This window comes from Copidosoma floridanum, unplaced genomic scaffold (assembly GCF_036245765.1).
Source record: "Copidosoma floridanum isolate Cflo_tuat_1 unplaced genomic scaffold, Cflo_Japanese_pri ptg000009l, whole genome shotgun sequence".
Lineage (NCBI taxonomy): Eukaryota > Metazoa > Arthropoda > Insecta > Hymenoptera > Encyrtidae > Copidosoma > Copidosoma floridanum.
Window position 1 is genome coordinate 4,275,931 of NW_028321886.1, and position 18,254 is coordinate 4,294,184.

An 18,254-nucleotide genomic window follows, 5' to 3' on the forward strand; every position below is an offset into this window, starting at 1 on the left:
TAAATGTACGCGATGGCAAAATATCTTGGATTGGCGCTCTGAGCGATAAAAATAATTGCTTCTGTTACACGCTGGGCGAACCGAAGAAGATACGTAAAAAAAAAAAAAATATGTACATTATAATGTACTCACCCAAGACGCAACAACAGTTGTGCGCGTTTAACTGGTCAGGGTCTCGGGGTGAGTATGGTGTGTATGGTTCGTCCCATGATCGTGACCTCCGTGCGAGTGAGCGGCTGAAAAGAAAGAAAAAAAAATACAATATAGTAAAGGAAATGTAAAAACTCCGAGGCTCGTTCCTGATGGTTCTCATCGATATTCAATTGGAATGGACTTTCGCGTTGCCGAAACATGTGTACTATATTCTTGGTTGTGCTGCGCAGCATGTGCTAAATTTTACATCGTTACCGGGGCCATAACGTATACATGCGTCAGTAAAGAAAGTTTGGAATTTCGTTTTTTGTGTGGTGTATGTACGTATGCATAATTAAGACACCATCACTGCTTCACGAGACCGTGTATTGTGGTATTGTGGTTTCATCAAACTAGTAAAAAGGACTGTTTGATCCTGAAATAAAAGTGGTTTGATTTAATCAAGTTTCCAAAAGGGAAAACAAAATTCCACTCCCTGCACTACGTGGACCGAGTTTATGTGACCTTTTGTCTCCATATGGGTTTGTATGGATATCTACTTCGTAGTTAGTAAGCAAAAATCATGTGCTGACCCAAGGCAAACAAGTCATGGGTTGGCCTCGCGTACTTGTATACCTTCATTATATCATTATTTAAAGAGTAGGTATAGGTGTATATCAATAACACCTGGAATTATCCGCGTGTGTGCCGTATACGCATTCACACAATGTTCGCCAGTATAGGTATATTATATTATATTATGTATAGATACGCGCAGGTAAAGAAACAAAGGCGGAGCCATCGGTGATCATGGTAAAATATCGTGTATATAATATGTATATAGGGTAAAATATAGCTCAAGTCATGAACAACGAAGTGACGAGTGACGCAATCCACAAGACCATCAATTTGCATGATTACAATCGCTCTATACGAGTACTTGTACGTCACGTAAATTTGATGCCCGCGTGTACAACAGTCAAAGACAAAAAAGCTCTCTTTGACATTGTATATTATGAAGGCATGCACGCATCATAGGTATGTATACTCATTAACATTCATTACGAAGGTTCAGGTTGCTCCAAATTGCCTAAACGATGCGTGCAGCAATATTATACAATTTGCACCAACCAAGCCGAGGATCGGGGAGGAGAAGGAGCGCAGAGATGGAAACGACAACGACAACAACAAACTTACTGACGAGCTGTAGGCCGAGCATGAGCATGAAACCCACGAAGATGGCGGCCAACTGTAGCAAGCCGCTCTTGTCGTTGGCCCTCTCGCGGGCCAACACCTCGAAGAAGACGACGTAGAGTAGGGTGCCGGCCGCCATGCCCTGGAGTATCGTGGACACGGGCCCGAGGGTCTCGTCCCCGGCGCCAACGTCGCGAAACTGCCCGAGCCCGAGCCCGATGGCTATACCGAGGGGCGTGACCATGGAGAAAACGCTCAAGTAGCCGAGTATCGCCCGCCTCGAGGCCCCAGCCACGTAAAGCTCCATGCCGACGCAAAAGGAGATGACGAGCTTGTGGGTGGCTATGGCGGCGGCCAAGTAGAGGACCGAGCTCATGGCCGGCTCGAGGCCCACGGCCAGGCCCTCGAATATCGCGTGGAAGGACAACGCCAGGACCGTCAACAGGCTACGCATCGAGTTGTCGTGGGGCCGAGTTTGTTTCTTGGGCTTTGGCTCGTTGGCTCGTGGCTTGAGACCGGCCTCCTCGCAGCCCGGCAAGTGTCCCCGCTGGGATAGCGGCCGGTCGTGGTAGTGGTCGTTGTGCCGGATGGGAGCGACCGCGGCCACAAAGACGGGACGGTCCCCGTGTTTGCTCGCGGGGCAGCGCTCCTCGTCGGCCTCCGAGCCCTCGGACAGGCGCCAAGCTCTCACCGGGACGGGCTGAGCTGATGATGATCCTCCTCCGCCACCGTTGTTGTGGTTGTAGTGGTGGGCGGGACTGGTAGCGTGGTTGCAGCGCCGGACGGACACGGTGCGGTAGAGCAGGGCGTCCGACGACTCGGGTTTGCCGCTCAGGGCGGCGTGGACGGCTTCCTCGACGAGGTACACGAGGAAGAAGCCGCCGCAGAACAGTAGCTCGGCGAGGCTGAGGCTGCCGAGGCTCAGGAGCCGGCCGCTCGCTTGGTGGAGCTCGACGCTCTCGCGGACCTCCGGTGCCAAGTGGAGGAAGGTCGTGAAGAGCAGGACTCCCCCGCCGAAGCACAGCAGCAGGGACGTCAACAGGCCCTGACAATTTTGTTTTTTTCTTTTTTCTTTTCTTTAGACTTTGCAGCGTCGCTCGGTTGGATCGCGCCGAGTTGTCGGGTTTTTATTTTTATTTTTATGAATCCAAACGTCTTTTGATTGATTGCTCATACACGCGCACGGCTGTCGTACGCGACTTTCTAAATGTAATTGGATTGTTTTTTTTTTTTTTTTTTTCATTATCCTTAGCAGCAGTAATAGCTTATCCTCGTAACAACAATGGTCGTGCGAAAATCTAGGAATGTTGTTTTCGTGTTTTTATCGAAACACCGGTATTTCATCGAGCCAAGATATGGGAAGCAACAAAAATTTTCCCTGATCGCTACAGTATAATTATGTATGTATATACCTGTCTCGCGGATAATAATTATAAGTATGTAACACGAGGTACAGGCAAGTCGACCAAATCGAATAATCCTCTATACTGTACCTCGCCACACACAGTTTCGTACGTGGTGAGCAATAATAGGAAAACAATACTTCAAAATTCAAGAGCTTGCAATTTACCAACGACTGTACGTTAACATTATGCAACAAGCGCGTGAGAATGACGTTATCCCTTGATTAAAAACTCTATCACGCCCCCCCGACAACTTGGCGCGCAACCACCAAATAATGGGATGGTTGTGTTGATCTCGGCGTATTACTTGCGAGGAATCAGCCGGTTGCGCGGACGAGCCGCTGCTCGCGGTGACGATAGAGCCGGTGGTGAGGGTAGTCGAGGCGCTGGACACGCTGCTGCCGATGGCGCGCCTGCTGATGCTCTTTTCGCACTTTTTCGCCCGGCAGCGTCCGATCATCAGAGGCAGCGTGCCGAGGAGCAGGGAACCTAATCCCAGGACGAACATCGAGCCGATCTTCGATACCAGGAGAATCGTCGCAGGACTCACGTCCGAGGAGGTTGGCGTCGTCGTAACCACCGGCATGTCCATTTTATCCCCTTTTTCTCTCCTCCCCTCGGTTTTTCGGCTTCCAACTGCTTCGAGACTCTGGAACGCGGGTGTACACACTCGCTAACAGCCGCTCGTTCTCATCCTTCTTGCCGGTGACTGCGGTGTACCGTCACAAAGATTTTCGCTTCGTTTCGTCACCTTTGCCGATCTTGCCAATCGATCACATGTTCTGTGTACGGGTTTAAAGCCTCATTGATTTGAAAATCCGCGGCTGGTTATTAGCGATATTACCGCTGTCGTTGGTGATCAATCGATCGATACGTTACGTGCTGTACCCCCGTCCGCGCGCACAAACTTTAAGCGTCATCGATGACAATAATACTCGTTACAAGAAAACAAAAACAACAAATCATCGTAATAGCGAGGTCGAGGTGTACTTGTATCTTTTTACCTTTTCTCTATCTCAATCTCTGTATAATACGTGCGACACGTGTGTTTGAAACTTGGGCAAGTACTTTTGAGCAGCTTGATCGCGTGAAATCGGCAAATGTGGGAAAAAAAAAAAAAGTATACCTACGTACGTCAAATAGTTCCGCAAAAACTTGAGAAAGCGAGAGCGCAACGAATGCCTGCGCAAGTAATAATTTATGGACGACTGCGCGCTGATCAATTTTTACGAACGGAAAGCAGCGCGAGGTGTAATAAGGTAATTATTGTCGGCGCGTATACGTACATATACATATATAGTGTCCGCCCTCGATTAGCTTATTTACGGCTCTGATGGTCCGTCTCTCTCTCTCTCTCTGTGTCTCGGACGTTTGTGCAGTTAGAGGCGGCGGGTGAAATTACGGTCTAGCTGGGGATGATTAAATTTACGGTCGCGCTCGATAATCAAGTGCCTACTCTTGGAAAATGCCGTTCTGCTCGAGTTGTTACGGAAAAATCGAAAGAAAAAAAGTTGCACACGGTTACACGTCGCGACAGGTGTGTTTCGACGAAAGTAGGTTACATTTTCAGCGATGGAAAATCGAGGGAAGGATTTTTTTTTATTTTTTTATTTTTTTATTTTTTTTTCGTTCAATGATAATAGTTTTGAAAATCGGGACAAAGACTTGTGCGACCGGCCTCGGTTGGGAGTAGGGGGGTGGGGTTGTAAACGAGTCAATCGTGAAATGAACGCGTATACACGTACACCACACCGCCCGTAAAAGCCGATGATCGAGGAAGTGAGGATAAAAGAGCCAGAGAGAGAGAGAGGGAGATTGTTGTGTAGCTGCAGTGGATTGTCTTCTCTTCTGGAAATTTTGCGTTGGCAGTGTGTATTGAAAGCTAAATTATTTTGACGCGTAAATTCGTTGGATTTTTCACTAAAGTCCATCGGCGCGGTTAACGTGGTCTCGATTTTTAGTTTGAAATTCTTATCAATTTACATACGAGCTCAGATAAGCCTAGACTTTTATCGGAAGTTTAGAGATATATTTGCTTTACTGACACAACATAATGCGAGTAAAGGATCACGGACATTTGAAAAAAAAAAAAAAGAAAAAAAAAATACGAGTACGAGATATTTCACTTTGCTACCGTGATAAATCCCAATTCAGCATTCTCTTGTCTCGTTGGGATAGACAAATTTTAATTTTTCTTCTTCCTTTCGACGCGTGTTTGCGGCAACTGTATACAGTTACGTATAATCACTTTTTTCCACGCATGCAACGCTCACGGGGTGAAAAAAAAGGCAAGCATAAAATTAAGTGTTACGATAACGCGTTACTTTTGTTTTTCTTTTTTTTTTTGCGAACGGAATTTGATGTAATACCGCACGCGCGCTCCAACATTTGACAATATCGGTCGTGCATATTACCGATCTTTTTTTTTCCTCCCCAACACCTTTGATCGCTACCTCGATCGTTTTACAAAGGAATCTCACGAGTGTATGTTTTCTGTGTATACTTATTACGTAACTCTGTCTTTGCACGAGTATCTCGCAATACTGTCGTTCTTGATTAAAAATAGCACACGCGAGTGAGAAATTTATTTTTGCCGGACGCACGTCTGGTACAGGTATAAAAATAGTACGATATCTCGGAAGGGCAAACTATTCTCGTCTCGGAAAGACGTTATTGTTGTTGTTTTGTGTTTGTACGAATTGTAAAAAAAAAAAAAAAAAAGGAACGATTTTAATTAACGCAAGCATCAAAACGATCGATGCCAAATTTGAATCTTATCCCCGTGACATGCTAGATCGTATCGGTAACGATTGCAAATCACACTCACACGTATTGTCAAATCCCTTGATATAATATTCCTTATAAAATTAATCGGGGGGGGGGGGAAAGATGATTTCCAAGGTAGAAAACAAAAGAAAAATCGGGCGCGCGTGCCCGTACTTATAGCGCCGGTTATAAACAAGTTATCCGTTGCCCGGCTACTTTCATGCACATATATTTTTCATCGATCGGATGGCGCAGCCGCGCGAATTTAATCAACTTCTCGGGATCTACCTATCGATCACATCGAAGGAATTCTGCATCGCCACTTGCACTCGCACGTATAATATTATATACGTACGTACGTATTGTGCTCACAATTGTGTGTGTATATGTGTATAAACTCGCGCGCACACGGCTCGATCGGTTAGTTCTCGTTTTTCACAAGACGGATAATTATTTCCGGCCTCGAGCTGCTCAAACTTGAGACCCAAATTTCAAACACTCGCTCGTGTTATGCAACACTTTTGTCCGAGGAAATCGGTATGAGACGCGAAATCACAATAAACGCATTTTGTAACGTTCCCAACTCGGGATTCCGTTACACGCGTTACCGTACAACCTCCGATAAAGAAAAAAAAAAAAACAAAAAAAAAAAAAAAACAAATACATGTACGCGCAGACAGGCCAGCTCCGAACCTCTAGCTAAATTTACCGTTTCCAATTGATCAATCACGACCTGCGAATATCGGCAACACGTGAGGTATATTATCCAATTAAGCACCCACCCACACACAAGCACGTTGTTTTTCAACAATGTAACCTTTGTTATTTTGGTTTGTCAACGAGACACATGGTTTTCATCCACTCTTTTTTTGGCACGAAAAAGGAACGAAAATGCGAAAATCAACACAGCGATCGGATCGGTATGACCGATTTTGTGCTCCGATTCTCGAGTAAAAAGTAATACAATACGTATAGTGACCGGCACACGCGCTCATACATCCATGTTATAAGTATACTGATTAACAGTCACGAAGCAAAGCGTTAGCAAGCCACTATACACATGTGTATTTTAGCAGCAGCGGTCGCGTGAACGGCGTGTTTTGTGCGGTGATGTGTGGTATACGTGGATCTGTCCGCGGCGAGTGCGCGCGTTGGAATGAAAACGCGGAGGAAGACTGCGGAGATATCGCGAGAGGGAGATAATATATAGAGGAGGCACCGAGGTATACAAGTCATGGTTGTACGTAACATATACGTATATACACATGTTCTCACGTACTTGCACAAATGACACATGTAGGTACGCAAACGTACCTTATAGTACCTTCCCTCTGCCTCTTCTTTAGCTCTGTATACTTTCATACTGTTAACCGTACACTATTTTGTCATGTACAATTTCTACAAATGTATCCAAACGCCCACACAATCACACGTGTGCGGGAGAAAGAGGTGGAGGGAACTCCATCGCGTGTATGTCACTCTTATCCAAGTGGGTGTACGTCCGGAGTGAGCTTTACAAGCCTGTGTAACCAGCCCCAAAAAGACCGGACCGTGAGCTTTTATAGCTGCTAAAATTGACTTCTACCATATGTATTTATCCAAAGTCGTTTTTGATCATCTCTTCCTCCGTATAGGTGTACATATTGTGTATACCTGCTATGATGGTATCGTGTGGACGTATATTGTATTATCATTACATTGAAAGATGGGAGTCACGTGTATAGAGGTTCCCACCGACATGTATGTAGTAAATAATATATATATTACACATGGCACCTGTAATTAAAAATTTTAAGACACTGAAAAAAACCAGTTCCTCGGATACAAGTATGTCTCTCTCTTTCTCTGACGATGGCAAGATTAAATGACTGGCCGGACGACTCTCTTTTCACGAGCAGCACATAGTCCTCTGCTCGACTCTCCTTTTATTTTTTGGGTTGCGATGCACGTGTATGTATACATATATATATTTATACGTACATTCTTTCCTTTCAACCGCACACGCAAACACCCGATGTGTACATATATGCACAATCGATTGAAGAGAAAGCAAGTGAGAGAGAGAGAGAGAACTGTTTGGCACGTATATATTATATCTACTTTGACTCTCAGCTGTGAAAAGGGTGTGTGTACGTGTGCAACTTACACATGGGCTTTCCGACCATACCTAAAAAATTTTCCATCGAGAGCTCCTTTTCACTTTTTCCTCCAACTCGAGCGCCTTCGTTTTCCTCGAGTTCGCTTCACCGGGGCGAAAACGAGTTTGCCGTACCGCCACCACTTCTGTAGCCATGCAGTACACCTTCGGCTCGTTATTTATCGCCTTCTCGATCGATGCAATCATCTTTGATACAAAACGTGTATTATGTTACGCTCGTTGTTTTGTCACGTCCGCGAGAGCAGGTGATTTTATACACCCGCCATCGAGAAGCTTAGGTTTTTCGTGTACGATTATTATAGACGAGCAATCAACGATTGCAAAAACGACTCGGTGGGCACGTATGATTGATCTGCGCAAACACACGGTGCTCTTTGAGGGGCTGCCCGAACGGGAGAGAAGACTTGAGATAAGTAAAGAGAACAAGGGAGAGTATGGGAGCGCAGGGATGGTAAAGCGAGAGAAACTATAGTTTCTGTTCAGCCCCACCACTCAATCCATTTACTCGATGATCGCGCTTAATTTCATAAATACTCCCAAGTTCTCTTGTACATTATCTCTTGTTCTCAAGTTTTCTTGCATGTACTCTTCCATTCTCATTTGTACTCTTCGTTCTGTAAATTCTCTCAAGTTCTCCCATTTGATCTTTTGTTATCTACTGTGAGAGAACTTAGTGGACAGCCCCTCGCGTCCTTATTGTATTTCATAATACACACGACAATAATCAATTCAACGAGTCGGCAAAGTTTTATTGATCGTCGAGGTTGTCGAAAGCGCGACTTGCCGATCGTCAACCTCGATCTTTGTTTCTTTTCCTCTTTTTCAAACGCGCGCGCGTCGTATATTACCGTGTGCGCGAAATCAGGACGAAATCGAGCGAGATCCCTCGTAATTCGACGACGAAAGCTTTTGCGATCGTAAAACTCCGTATCTGACAGGCGTTAACGATCGACGCATCGCGTCAATCGAAGGCGAACTTCAAAGAGTACAAGGAAATCGACATCGCGTACTTTGTCGCTGCCGATTCTTCGAGTTAACCATTTGGGTATATCAAGTACATGTGGATGATGCAGCGCTTAATCGCATCCACGCGTACATTGGAGCTGCTTGTTTAGAGCATCTCGCGGCTAATGGGAACTTAAATGGTCCCGGTACGTGGCCTTTGACCGCGTATCGGCCGAATTAATGTAGTTCCACTTGCCGCCATCGGTCTCCCAGCCCATAATTTTTTAACGAGTGTAGATACATTGTTACTTTTTTTTTTTTTTTTTTTTTTTTTTTTTCCTTTCACTCTGGCAGACAAAGGCCCGGGATCGATCGATGGAGCTCACGCTCAACGTTATTCCGCGAAGCCGAATAATCGGCCGATCCATCATCTGGAAATTTCAATTGCTCGTGGATTAACGCAGATTGTCGAGTTATCTGATAAATCGACACGTTGATTCCTTCGATCGTTGAGCAAAAAGTTGAAATATTTCCAAGTTTGAGTTGCGCTTTTACAAATTGCCGTCAACTCCAGTACCCAAACACCTGAAAACTCGAAGGTTCAAGCGAAAGTGGAGCGCGATCGAGCACGTCCGTCTATATGAAGTAAACGCGCGCACTGTATGGGTATACCGGTGCAAATTCTCAATGTTCGTGATTTATTCGTGCCGATCTCAGCGAGTTCGATCATCATGTATACATAACACACACTGGGTGTAATCACATAAATAGCTATATATTATATTCCACAACACGCATACATGTACACGTACCATATAGCTCCGAGACGAGCATATTCAGTTTTTTCATTCCCGTAATATGTAATTATATGTATAGGTGTATTGCTTTGTAGCTGTTTCGCCATCGCTTATATATATATATATAATGTTTCCTCCCCTCGTGGGTCCGCAATTTATGTGAAATTCCACGGGGAAATCAACTGCGTGTAGCAATAATGCCGGTGCCCCCTGCATCACCAATTAACGATCCCGCGATCGGTGCGCATTTGGATTTCCGATCTGCACGCCTTTGATGTAGGTACCGAAATATTGTTGCCCACTCTCGAGTAAGTATCGGATGGAAAGGTTGTTTTGGACACACTCGAGGAATTTCAGATTTGCGCAACTGTGATCGTTATCGGATGGGTCAACTTCGAAAAAAGAAAGGGAAGGATAACTTTGGTGTGACCATATAATTACAGTTTATTGGCGCGAGTGACAGTTTGTTGCTGTAAGATTTTTTTGTTATCGCCACATACATATCCTGATTCATAGATGACGACCGTTAATTGGATAACGGCTGGGGCGTGGGGGGCATCGTTTTACCAAGAAATCAGGTGTCACACGGTACAATACAAATGATTGAACCCTTTGTTCTCCGAGGCAAACAAACATCTCACGTCAATTATATCAAGTACGAAAAGTGTGTGTGAGTGTGTGATGGCACGATCGGCAAGGTCTTGCGTCAAAAGCCGGTAATCTTCGAAAGCTGGAGACGTTGATCCTTCGACTGTCACGTCGACTCGGTACGCGATTAATATTGAGGCGCAATTTCTATATATTCGTATAAGTTGACATGTATTGAAAAAAAAAAAAAAAAAAAAAAAAAATCTACAAGTCACGGGCCTTCGGAGAAAACATCATCTCCTCAGCGCCTTGGCCCCCCGAGAACAAAACACTCGCGGCGATCTCGATTTCTAAATGTCCCGAGAAGGACACGCGCGGCCAGAGGCAGGTTTTACAAGTATATATATATACAAGTATATACGAACACTTGTCGCTTCGCGCCGGGTTTTCTAACTCATTTGCGCGTGTGTTGTGACGCTGTTTGAAACAACATGGCTCTAAGTTTATACACTCGTAACAGGGAAGGAACCAAAAACTCGACGATTCGAGGAGCACGTGACTTTTTTTTTATCTCTTCAGAAAAAAAAAAGAAGAAGAAAGACGAGGGAATGTTCGCACGTGCCGGCACCGGTGTAATATATACAATTCCTCTTACAACGCGTGTAGGTAAGTATACACAACTGTTCGCGTGCGTGTATTATCTGTGCTATTGGGTCAATCTTTTCTATACACACACACACCCCATGTACATCCGCGCGTGCACGGCCGCGGTCGAAACTTTTATCTCTCCTTCTTTTTTCTCATTTTAATCTTGTCTTTTGATTATTGATTATTAAAGAGACTGAACTCGAGGGCCGATCAACCAGTACCATAATTATCCCCTCTACGTAATACTACGTGGGAACGAAGTTTGGAAGTTTGGCCAACTCGCTCTCGTGTGTTGTGGCATATATATGTGCGCTCTTTAACTGGAGCAGCGTAAGCATAAACTTTGATCCATTTTCAAAGTCCGCGAAATAGCTTTGTAAATTTAAATTGGTTTTGTACAAGTTTCAAGGCCTCACTTGTTTATCGTATTTCTTTTTCTTCTTTTTTTTTTTTTGGCCCCTTTCCGGTAAACTCGGCCATTTATTTCCCTACTTTTACACATATCCATGTACGATATATTCCAAACGATTGACATATAGTACGCATTGACTCAATAATATTATCTTTGGTCCAAAAGTATCGGATGACAGTTGGCAGGACGGTACAGTGTACGTGAAAAACAAAAGGCCAGTCCTGCAGGCGTACTACATGTCGTAGCACCACCTGTGACCTATAATATTGTGTACATCTATATGGATGTAAATGCACACATATCGGCGGTGCTCACGGAATTACTGTCGTTGGGTCTTGACATTGAATTCGCCTCCTCCGGTGATGCTCCAATTTTCAACTTATTGTGATTCGTGTCAATTGCCCGGGTAATGGCCCACACATGCACACATAATGACATTTACCGGACACCCACGCGCTCCTCGTTTCGAGCGCAAAAATAATGCATCCGCAAATTTCCCTCGTTTTCTCACTCCCGCGGATTCACCATGTTGGCACAATATTCCAGACGCCCGTAGATTCGCACGGGCATTTATATTGCGTTATCGTCCGCTGACACGCGCTCGTTTCTTCCATATCTTGGTACAAATTGACTCGACCTGTTGTGCGTTTGATCTTTTCGGCCCTTCTGCGGATACATAACGCCCACACCCATCTGCTCTCGTTTTGTTGGTTTTCTTATTTCTCGCTTTTTTTTCTTTATAATTATATGACTATAAATTTTTGTAAGCTTTTAGTTTTGGGCGTTTGACGTCGTTTATTATAAGCGTGTCTTACATTCGCATCGCTGGTGTCACTATGGTCGTGAAAGAGTCACGCGTCACGTGAAAACAAAAGAAATGCACGTTTCCTCATTTTTTTTCTTTTTTTTTTCCTCCGAGAAGGAAGAAACAAAAAATAAAAGCAACAGTATAGAGCGACACAACGAACGAATTGTCTCGACGGGTTACGCAAGGGCCGCAAGGATTAGGTACGGGTGGCACGAGCTCGCTGATGTATTATACATTATGCGCGATATATAATATATATTTTCATAAGCGTGGACAATACACGGGTAAAAATTTTACGCCTACTTATCTTTTGCAACACACGTGTGTGTAAACATTGCACGTGGCACGCATGAGAGCATATATATGCGATTAACGGGTAATAAACATCCACGTGTGTGTTTAGCACGTATAATGTGTTCAACAACCGCGTAAAAAGTGTAAGAACACGTTTACATTTCTTGCGCTGGTATATACTTATATGTGCTTACACGCGTGCTTTTTTTTCCGTATCTACGATGTCTCACTATATTTATTGCCCCGAGATAACTGAGATTGGGTTTTCTCTCATTGATTAAAGTCTGCAGGCGTTTACGGTCCACGACTTTTAGATTCAGTGATGCGTTTTCGGTATTATATATATATACTTACTTGATCGCAGTCACGAGAGATTTTTACATCGATAGGGTCTCCTTCTGTGGCCCTAAGAGTTATGGCTCGATTAAAAAAAAAGAAATATTTTTTTTTTTACCGATCTTCAAGGCCCTAGTGCGACTCTTATTCATGTCCTTCCTCTTTGGACTGTAGTATCTTTCGAATAAATTATTTCCCATTTTTTTTTTTTTTCGTTTACTCGTGTTTCGTTGACTTTGCGCTACGTTGGGAAACACTGATATTTTCCCCAGTAGGTCGTTAACTAAATTGATTCCTCGAAAGCGATTGTGCGACGTTATTTTTCTTTATTGTATTTTTTCGATTTTTCCAAATGCATATTTCAACGAGGCCTTTCGAGACCCCGATCTTACCCTGAGGGTTCTCGTAAAAGAGGACTTTTTTATTATTACTGTCAACCGCTGGTCGTGCAGAGAGTAACAACAAGCGTTATATTGTGCCGCGATGTCGTACTTGGCCGCGTTCGAACGGGACGCCACCGATCTGTTTCTCTGGCAACTCGTACACGATTCGCGATCGCAGATCGCAGGTTGTATCGCAACTGGCGATCGGTAAGGTAATCTTCCCTACTGAGCGAGGCACGGCAATACATCGTTCAGGAATACGCTGACATACCTGTTTTGCTTTGCGTGTAGGTATATGTATTTAAAATAATAATAATAATATTACGATACAGCGATCTAAGATCGGTACAAGGCGAACGCGGGGAAAAATTAAATACAAAGAGAACAATCGAGCCATTGGTACGATCAACGATGGTAATAATAATAATAATAATAATAATGATGGTGTACTTACTCTGTGTTTGAATAACCAGCATGAGGGCAAAGCCCAAGATGATGGAGCAGTACTGTATCATGCCACTGCGGTTTTTGTCCAGTATCTCGAAGAACACGACGTACAGCAGCGTCCCCGAGGCAAGGCCCTTGACAAAAAAAAGAAAAAAAAAAAACGCCAAATTGTAAAAACCGATATGAATTCCCGTGTAAAGTACAAGAGCGATGGGCATGATATTACAACTGTGTCCAGAGTGTTGGGTGTGTATACCTGTAAAATAACAGCCGTCATGGATCCCTGAACGTCATCGGTGCCGACTCCACCGACTAGGAGCATTCCGATGCCGATGCCCATCGGCGAGACCACCGCGAACATGAAGACGTAGATGTAGCAGAGCAGCGTGCGCGTGCGAGAAGTCATGAGCTCGACGCCGATGCAGAAGGCGATTATGAACTTGTGGGCCGCCACAGCGCCGAACATGTACCTTTGAAGCATTTTTTTTATTCTTTTTTTTCTTCTCTTTTTCCATTTTTTTTTTTTTTTTTTTTTTAATTTTTACCACTCGGTACAACGTTCGCGAGAAAATTCACTCAACGCCATATACGTTTGTGCATATTCGTCTTTTATCTCCAGCTCTTCCGGAGCTAATGAATAATTCAAGGAGAGACGCGCACATGTCCATTATTATTACGGCTAAACTCGGTTTCTTTTTTCCGGTTAAATGATTTTACGATCCAATACATTTTTATTATCCTCTAGATGTTATCTCGAGTTCGGTCGCGTAAAGTTTGTGAAAAAGATGTCTGGGGGCACAACTGTACGCATGTGTTGCGTATGATATACCTGCACTCGTAACTCGACGGTGAATTGAAAGGGGTGCGTTTGACGCGCGTTCGCATACATGATCAAATAATACAAGGTGTATAGAAAACTCACCATACGTGTGCAACTGAGCCCTCGAGGCCGATGGCGAGACCTTCGAACAATTCGTGGACCGACAGGCCCAACACGATCAAGAGGCCACGTAGGGCCCCGTCGTGGTAATCGTCGCAGCTGTCGATGACATTGAGGTGCGTGTGCCCGATCTCACATCTGTACCGATACAACTTTTGTTATTATTCAATTTGAATTTCATTCAATGCCTTTCGAGTTGGCGTGTTTGCCGAAGAAAAACAAAGAAATAGCTGCTCCCGAGTATAGGTGTATACTCATGACTCACCCGTTCTCGTGCTGGTGACGATTGTGATGGTGGTGGTGATGGTTGCAGTTGGGATCGGCGACGCTTCCGTAATTCTCGGCCGAATCTGTCGAGTAGATGCTGACTTTGCTGCTGGTCTTCAAATTTGGCTCGATGCACGGCTTCTTCGAGCTTTGGCATTTCAGGTGCGTGTGCACCAATTCCTCGATAAAGTACATTATGAAGAACCTAAGCGCAAAACAAATAAACCATCGAAACGGTCATATTGCATCAGTCCTTCCGATGTGGAACGGCAAAATGAAATTCACCGCTCCCAAGCACTATACTACGAGCCCGCGTGAAAAATCAACCGATTGTCAAATTAAAAACATTATTACTTGTTTGTTTGGGTGTGAATGACTTCCGCGTGTACGGGTTGCGGAAAGCGAGTAAAAATAATGAAGCGGGAAAGTAAATAAAAATCAAAACAGCTCACCCTACGCAGCACAAAACTTTGGCCAGGGAAATCTTGAGTTCCGTTGGAAGGACGCCGCGTTCCGTGAGCTGAGCGACGCCCTCCTCGACCTCCGGCAGCACGTGCAGAAAAATCGTGCAGAACAAAACACCACCTCCGAAGCCCAACAGTACGCTCACGTACTTCAATGACCTGCGTTTGCGATACAATATTGTCTTTATTTTCATGTACAATGAGGAAAAAAAAAAAAACGTGGTATCGCGTATTTCGAGATGTGCAGTATCTTTGTTGCTGCCGTTAAAGTTTTTAGTGTCATTGAAATTCGTAACGGAAATTACACAATCGAGTCTTGAAAGGTTTCTGCAGAGGTCAATAAAAACTTGATGCATTTGAACAAATTGCAAGAATATTCCGTGGGGTATGTAGTACGAGCACATACTTAAGGTACATTCAAATACACATTTTTTTTTTTTAATACATGCGGGGTTTTGAAATTCACTGTATTTTGACTACGTAATTTGGCCATCCGTACGATTGATGGTTTCGAGGGTTTGATCAAAGGAGCGTCGGTTGCATATATGTTTCTAATTACTAGTTACCGAGTCAAACATAATAAATATATTTTATATATTCCTCCGCGCACCTGATCACAGTATCGAGTTATAATCGAGTGCGCATAACTTTCAATAAAGATGAGGGTATTTCGTCGCGAGTGTAATAAATAAGTCTCCCGGGCACTCGAAGCAGAGGCGATTTGAATCAGAAACGAAAAAAATACATTAATCATCGACACGTTAAAGGGAAAAAAACATTTTTTCGATATCACACGAGAAATGCTTTTAATTAAAAAAGTAAATTTATTGGTTATCGTGTGTGACGAATCAGAGAAATCGTGGTTGTATCGGAGAATCGATTAACTTGACGAGCTTTTTTTTCGACGACTCTTTAAATTTTTAAATTGGGAAGTCGTTTACACCGGTAGGTACGATAAAAAATTGAAATGGAAACAAGTTGTATCTGGATCAAAGTAACTTTCCCGCCTGGCCGAAGAAAAGAACGTCATTATCACGATTAGGAAATTACGGCGAAAAAGCCACTCGTGGAATTTTCCAGGTGAAAGCACAGGGGTAATCATATCAGTTACGAAAACTATTTTCCAAACCAAAAGTAAGTACATAATACACATATAATTATACGAAAGGATAGTTTGCGCTGATTATCCGAGGCCGAAACAAAACGTTTGCCAATGAAGGTAATAAAAATAAGCCACGCGATGATGCAATTCCAACAAAATCCACACATGATTCATATCTCCGGAGCTGCGCAATCACCTCTTTGGAGCACTTGAAATACGTTTGTTCTCCTCGAGAGATAAGCCCCGACGAAGAAAACACACTCGAGTTTCGGACTCGGTGGAAAAAAAAAAAAAAAGAAAAAACTCACCTCGGATTGCCGATGCCGTCACTGGGCCCGACATTGAAGCACTTGGCCACCTGCATCGGTATCACCCCCATGCACACGCTGACCAAGCAGAGGCAGGCCATGGTCACGCTTTTCGCCACGAGCACGCTCGTACTCTCGTCAAAGGGTTCCTCCCCATCGAAGCCCGACTCGTTGAACGCCGCCATCGTCAAAAGCGCGCTGCGATACTACGCAATTATTCAACGAAACAATGACAGATGTGTTAATATGTTATAAATAATTAATATTCGCACAACGATTTATACGCGGTACGGGTATATATATAACTACACCAGATTGACTAGATTCAGGGGGATTTTGTTTATTTTTTGCGCGTTTTTCGTTCGATCGGAGGGCGGCCAGTCAGCAGGCGCCGCGTGGCTCGCGCTTTTCAGCTTCACTCGGGGAGCAGTACCGGTCCTCGAACTTTTCGCACACGCTGTGGCACTTGCACATGTTATATTGTGTGTCACGCGAGCCCTACGAGAGATATAGAGAGATAGAGAGGACGCCGAGGAGAAAACGTTCCCACGATATGGGAGCCGCGATATTATCAGTGCCACGAGTTTAACGCGGGCCGCGTATAGTCGTTCGGGGAGGTGATTAGGCGAGCGTAAGCCAAGGAGCCGACCGGCCGTCGCTCCCGATAAACGAAGACTGACGGGCCTCCGATGAATCGATCGGCCAAATATATGTACTCGCACTCCGAAACTCGTTCGTTTACTCGTTACGCTACGAGTATCTCTCTATGTGTGTGTCTCCGTGCACCTAAGTATAAGCTCCCGCTCCACGAGTATTCGAGAATCATATTTTTAACGTGTATACGTGCCTTTCGAGTATTGTGTTGGTGCATCGCCATGTACATAATGTCAAAGCTGTGCGCCGCGTGACCTTATCACCGAGATAATACGTATATTGTTAATTGTGCACTTAAAGCTCTTGAAAGTGCCGTCATGTACAACATGAATGTGTATATTATATACACATCATCTGCTCGTGTCCTGTGCCGAGTTGTTTTATTTTTATACTCGTAATAAACAATATTACGACCGCCGGCACGAAGTTTCAAGAGAAAAATTTTACGTTTTTGCATGTATAGCGATACGGTGTAAATATATATACAATGTCCAAGGGTTTGTGCAAGAAGAATTTATAAACAATTCTTTTAGATTACGAGTGTTGTTCAGTTTGGTTTTTTTTCTTTTTTCATCAAATGTCTGCCGATATTTTTTAAAACATATCACCAATTTTGCACGGCAACGGTAATTATTACGCAAACAGTATACATTATAATCATAATTATACATGATAAATTTGTACAAAAGTAGTAAAACAGCGTTTGCAGTTATGGCTACAACATCACGTAGTGCCATTTCAATCAGCATTACGTATGTTTTTTAACGGTTGATACAATAGTGAGGGTTCCTTAATATTTTTGTTGTTGGATTGTTTTTAGACCGTTGCTATAAATGCCAGTACAAGGATTGATTGGGAAGTTGCACTTTTAGTTTCTGGATTTTGATTTTTATCGTTTTTCGCGGAACACATTAGTCCATCGGTGAAAGTGGCGATAAGCAAAAACTTACTTTATCATATCCGCTGAAACGGAGGGAACATTACCAAAGTATTGCCGAACGAGTCGAACGCCGCAAGTTGGGTCTCGTTACTCGTTCAATTGAGGGGGAAACCGCACCGATAATTTTTTGAAGGACACACTCGTAATGGGATCGGTGTGTCCAATCGCCCACGGTATGATTAAAATTGAATGACAGAAAATTAAAATTACTTTGAAGCATACAACGTAACTTTCAATGTTAATTTGATAATCAAAGACACGGTTGTTA

General features: G+C 43.8%; 1 protein-coding gene across 6 annotated transcripts in view; it reads right to left on the minus strand.

The window, feature by feature from the left end:
* Positions 1 to 18,254, minus strand: part of LOC106641183 (zinc transporter ZIP3) — a 45,417-nt gene that overhangs the window by 1,336 nt on the left and 25,827 nt on the right. Inside the window, exons 2-8 of one of the 6 annotated variants that reach the window (XM_089589616.1) lie at positions 16,393 to 16,598; positions 14,971 to 15,141; positions 14,517 to 14,723; positions 14,234 to 14,389; positions 13,568 to 13,781; positions 13,319 to 13,445; positions 133 to 236 (exon numbers count right to left, since the gene is read on the minus strand). In XM_089589616.1, coding sequence (XP_089445742.1) covers positions 160 to 236; positions 13,319 to 13,445; positions 13,568 to 13,781; positions 14,234 to 14,389; positions 14,517 to 14,723; positions 14,971 to 15,141; positions 16,393 to 16,577 — 1,137 coding nt within the window. In that variant the 5' untranslated portion in view covers positions 16,578 to 16,598 and the 3' untranslated portion in view covers positions 133 to 159. Of the gene's footprint in view, positions 1 to 132; positions 237 to 1,329; positions 2,372 to 3,036; positions 3,512 to 6,204; positions 6,743 to 13,318; positions 13,446 to 13,567; positions 13,782 to 14,233; positions 14,390 to 14,516; positions 14,724 to 14,970; positions 15,142 to 16,392; positions 17,130 to 18,254 lie in introns of those variants that run through there. The other 5 variants (XM_014355556.3, XM_014355544.2, XM_014355510.2 and 2 more) reach the window with 5 other exon arrangements.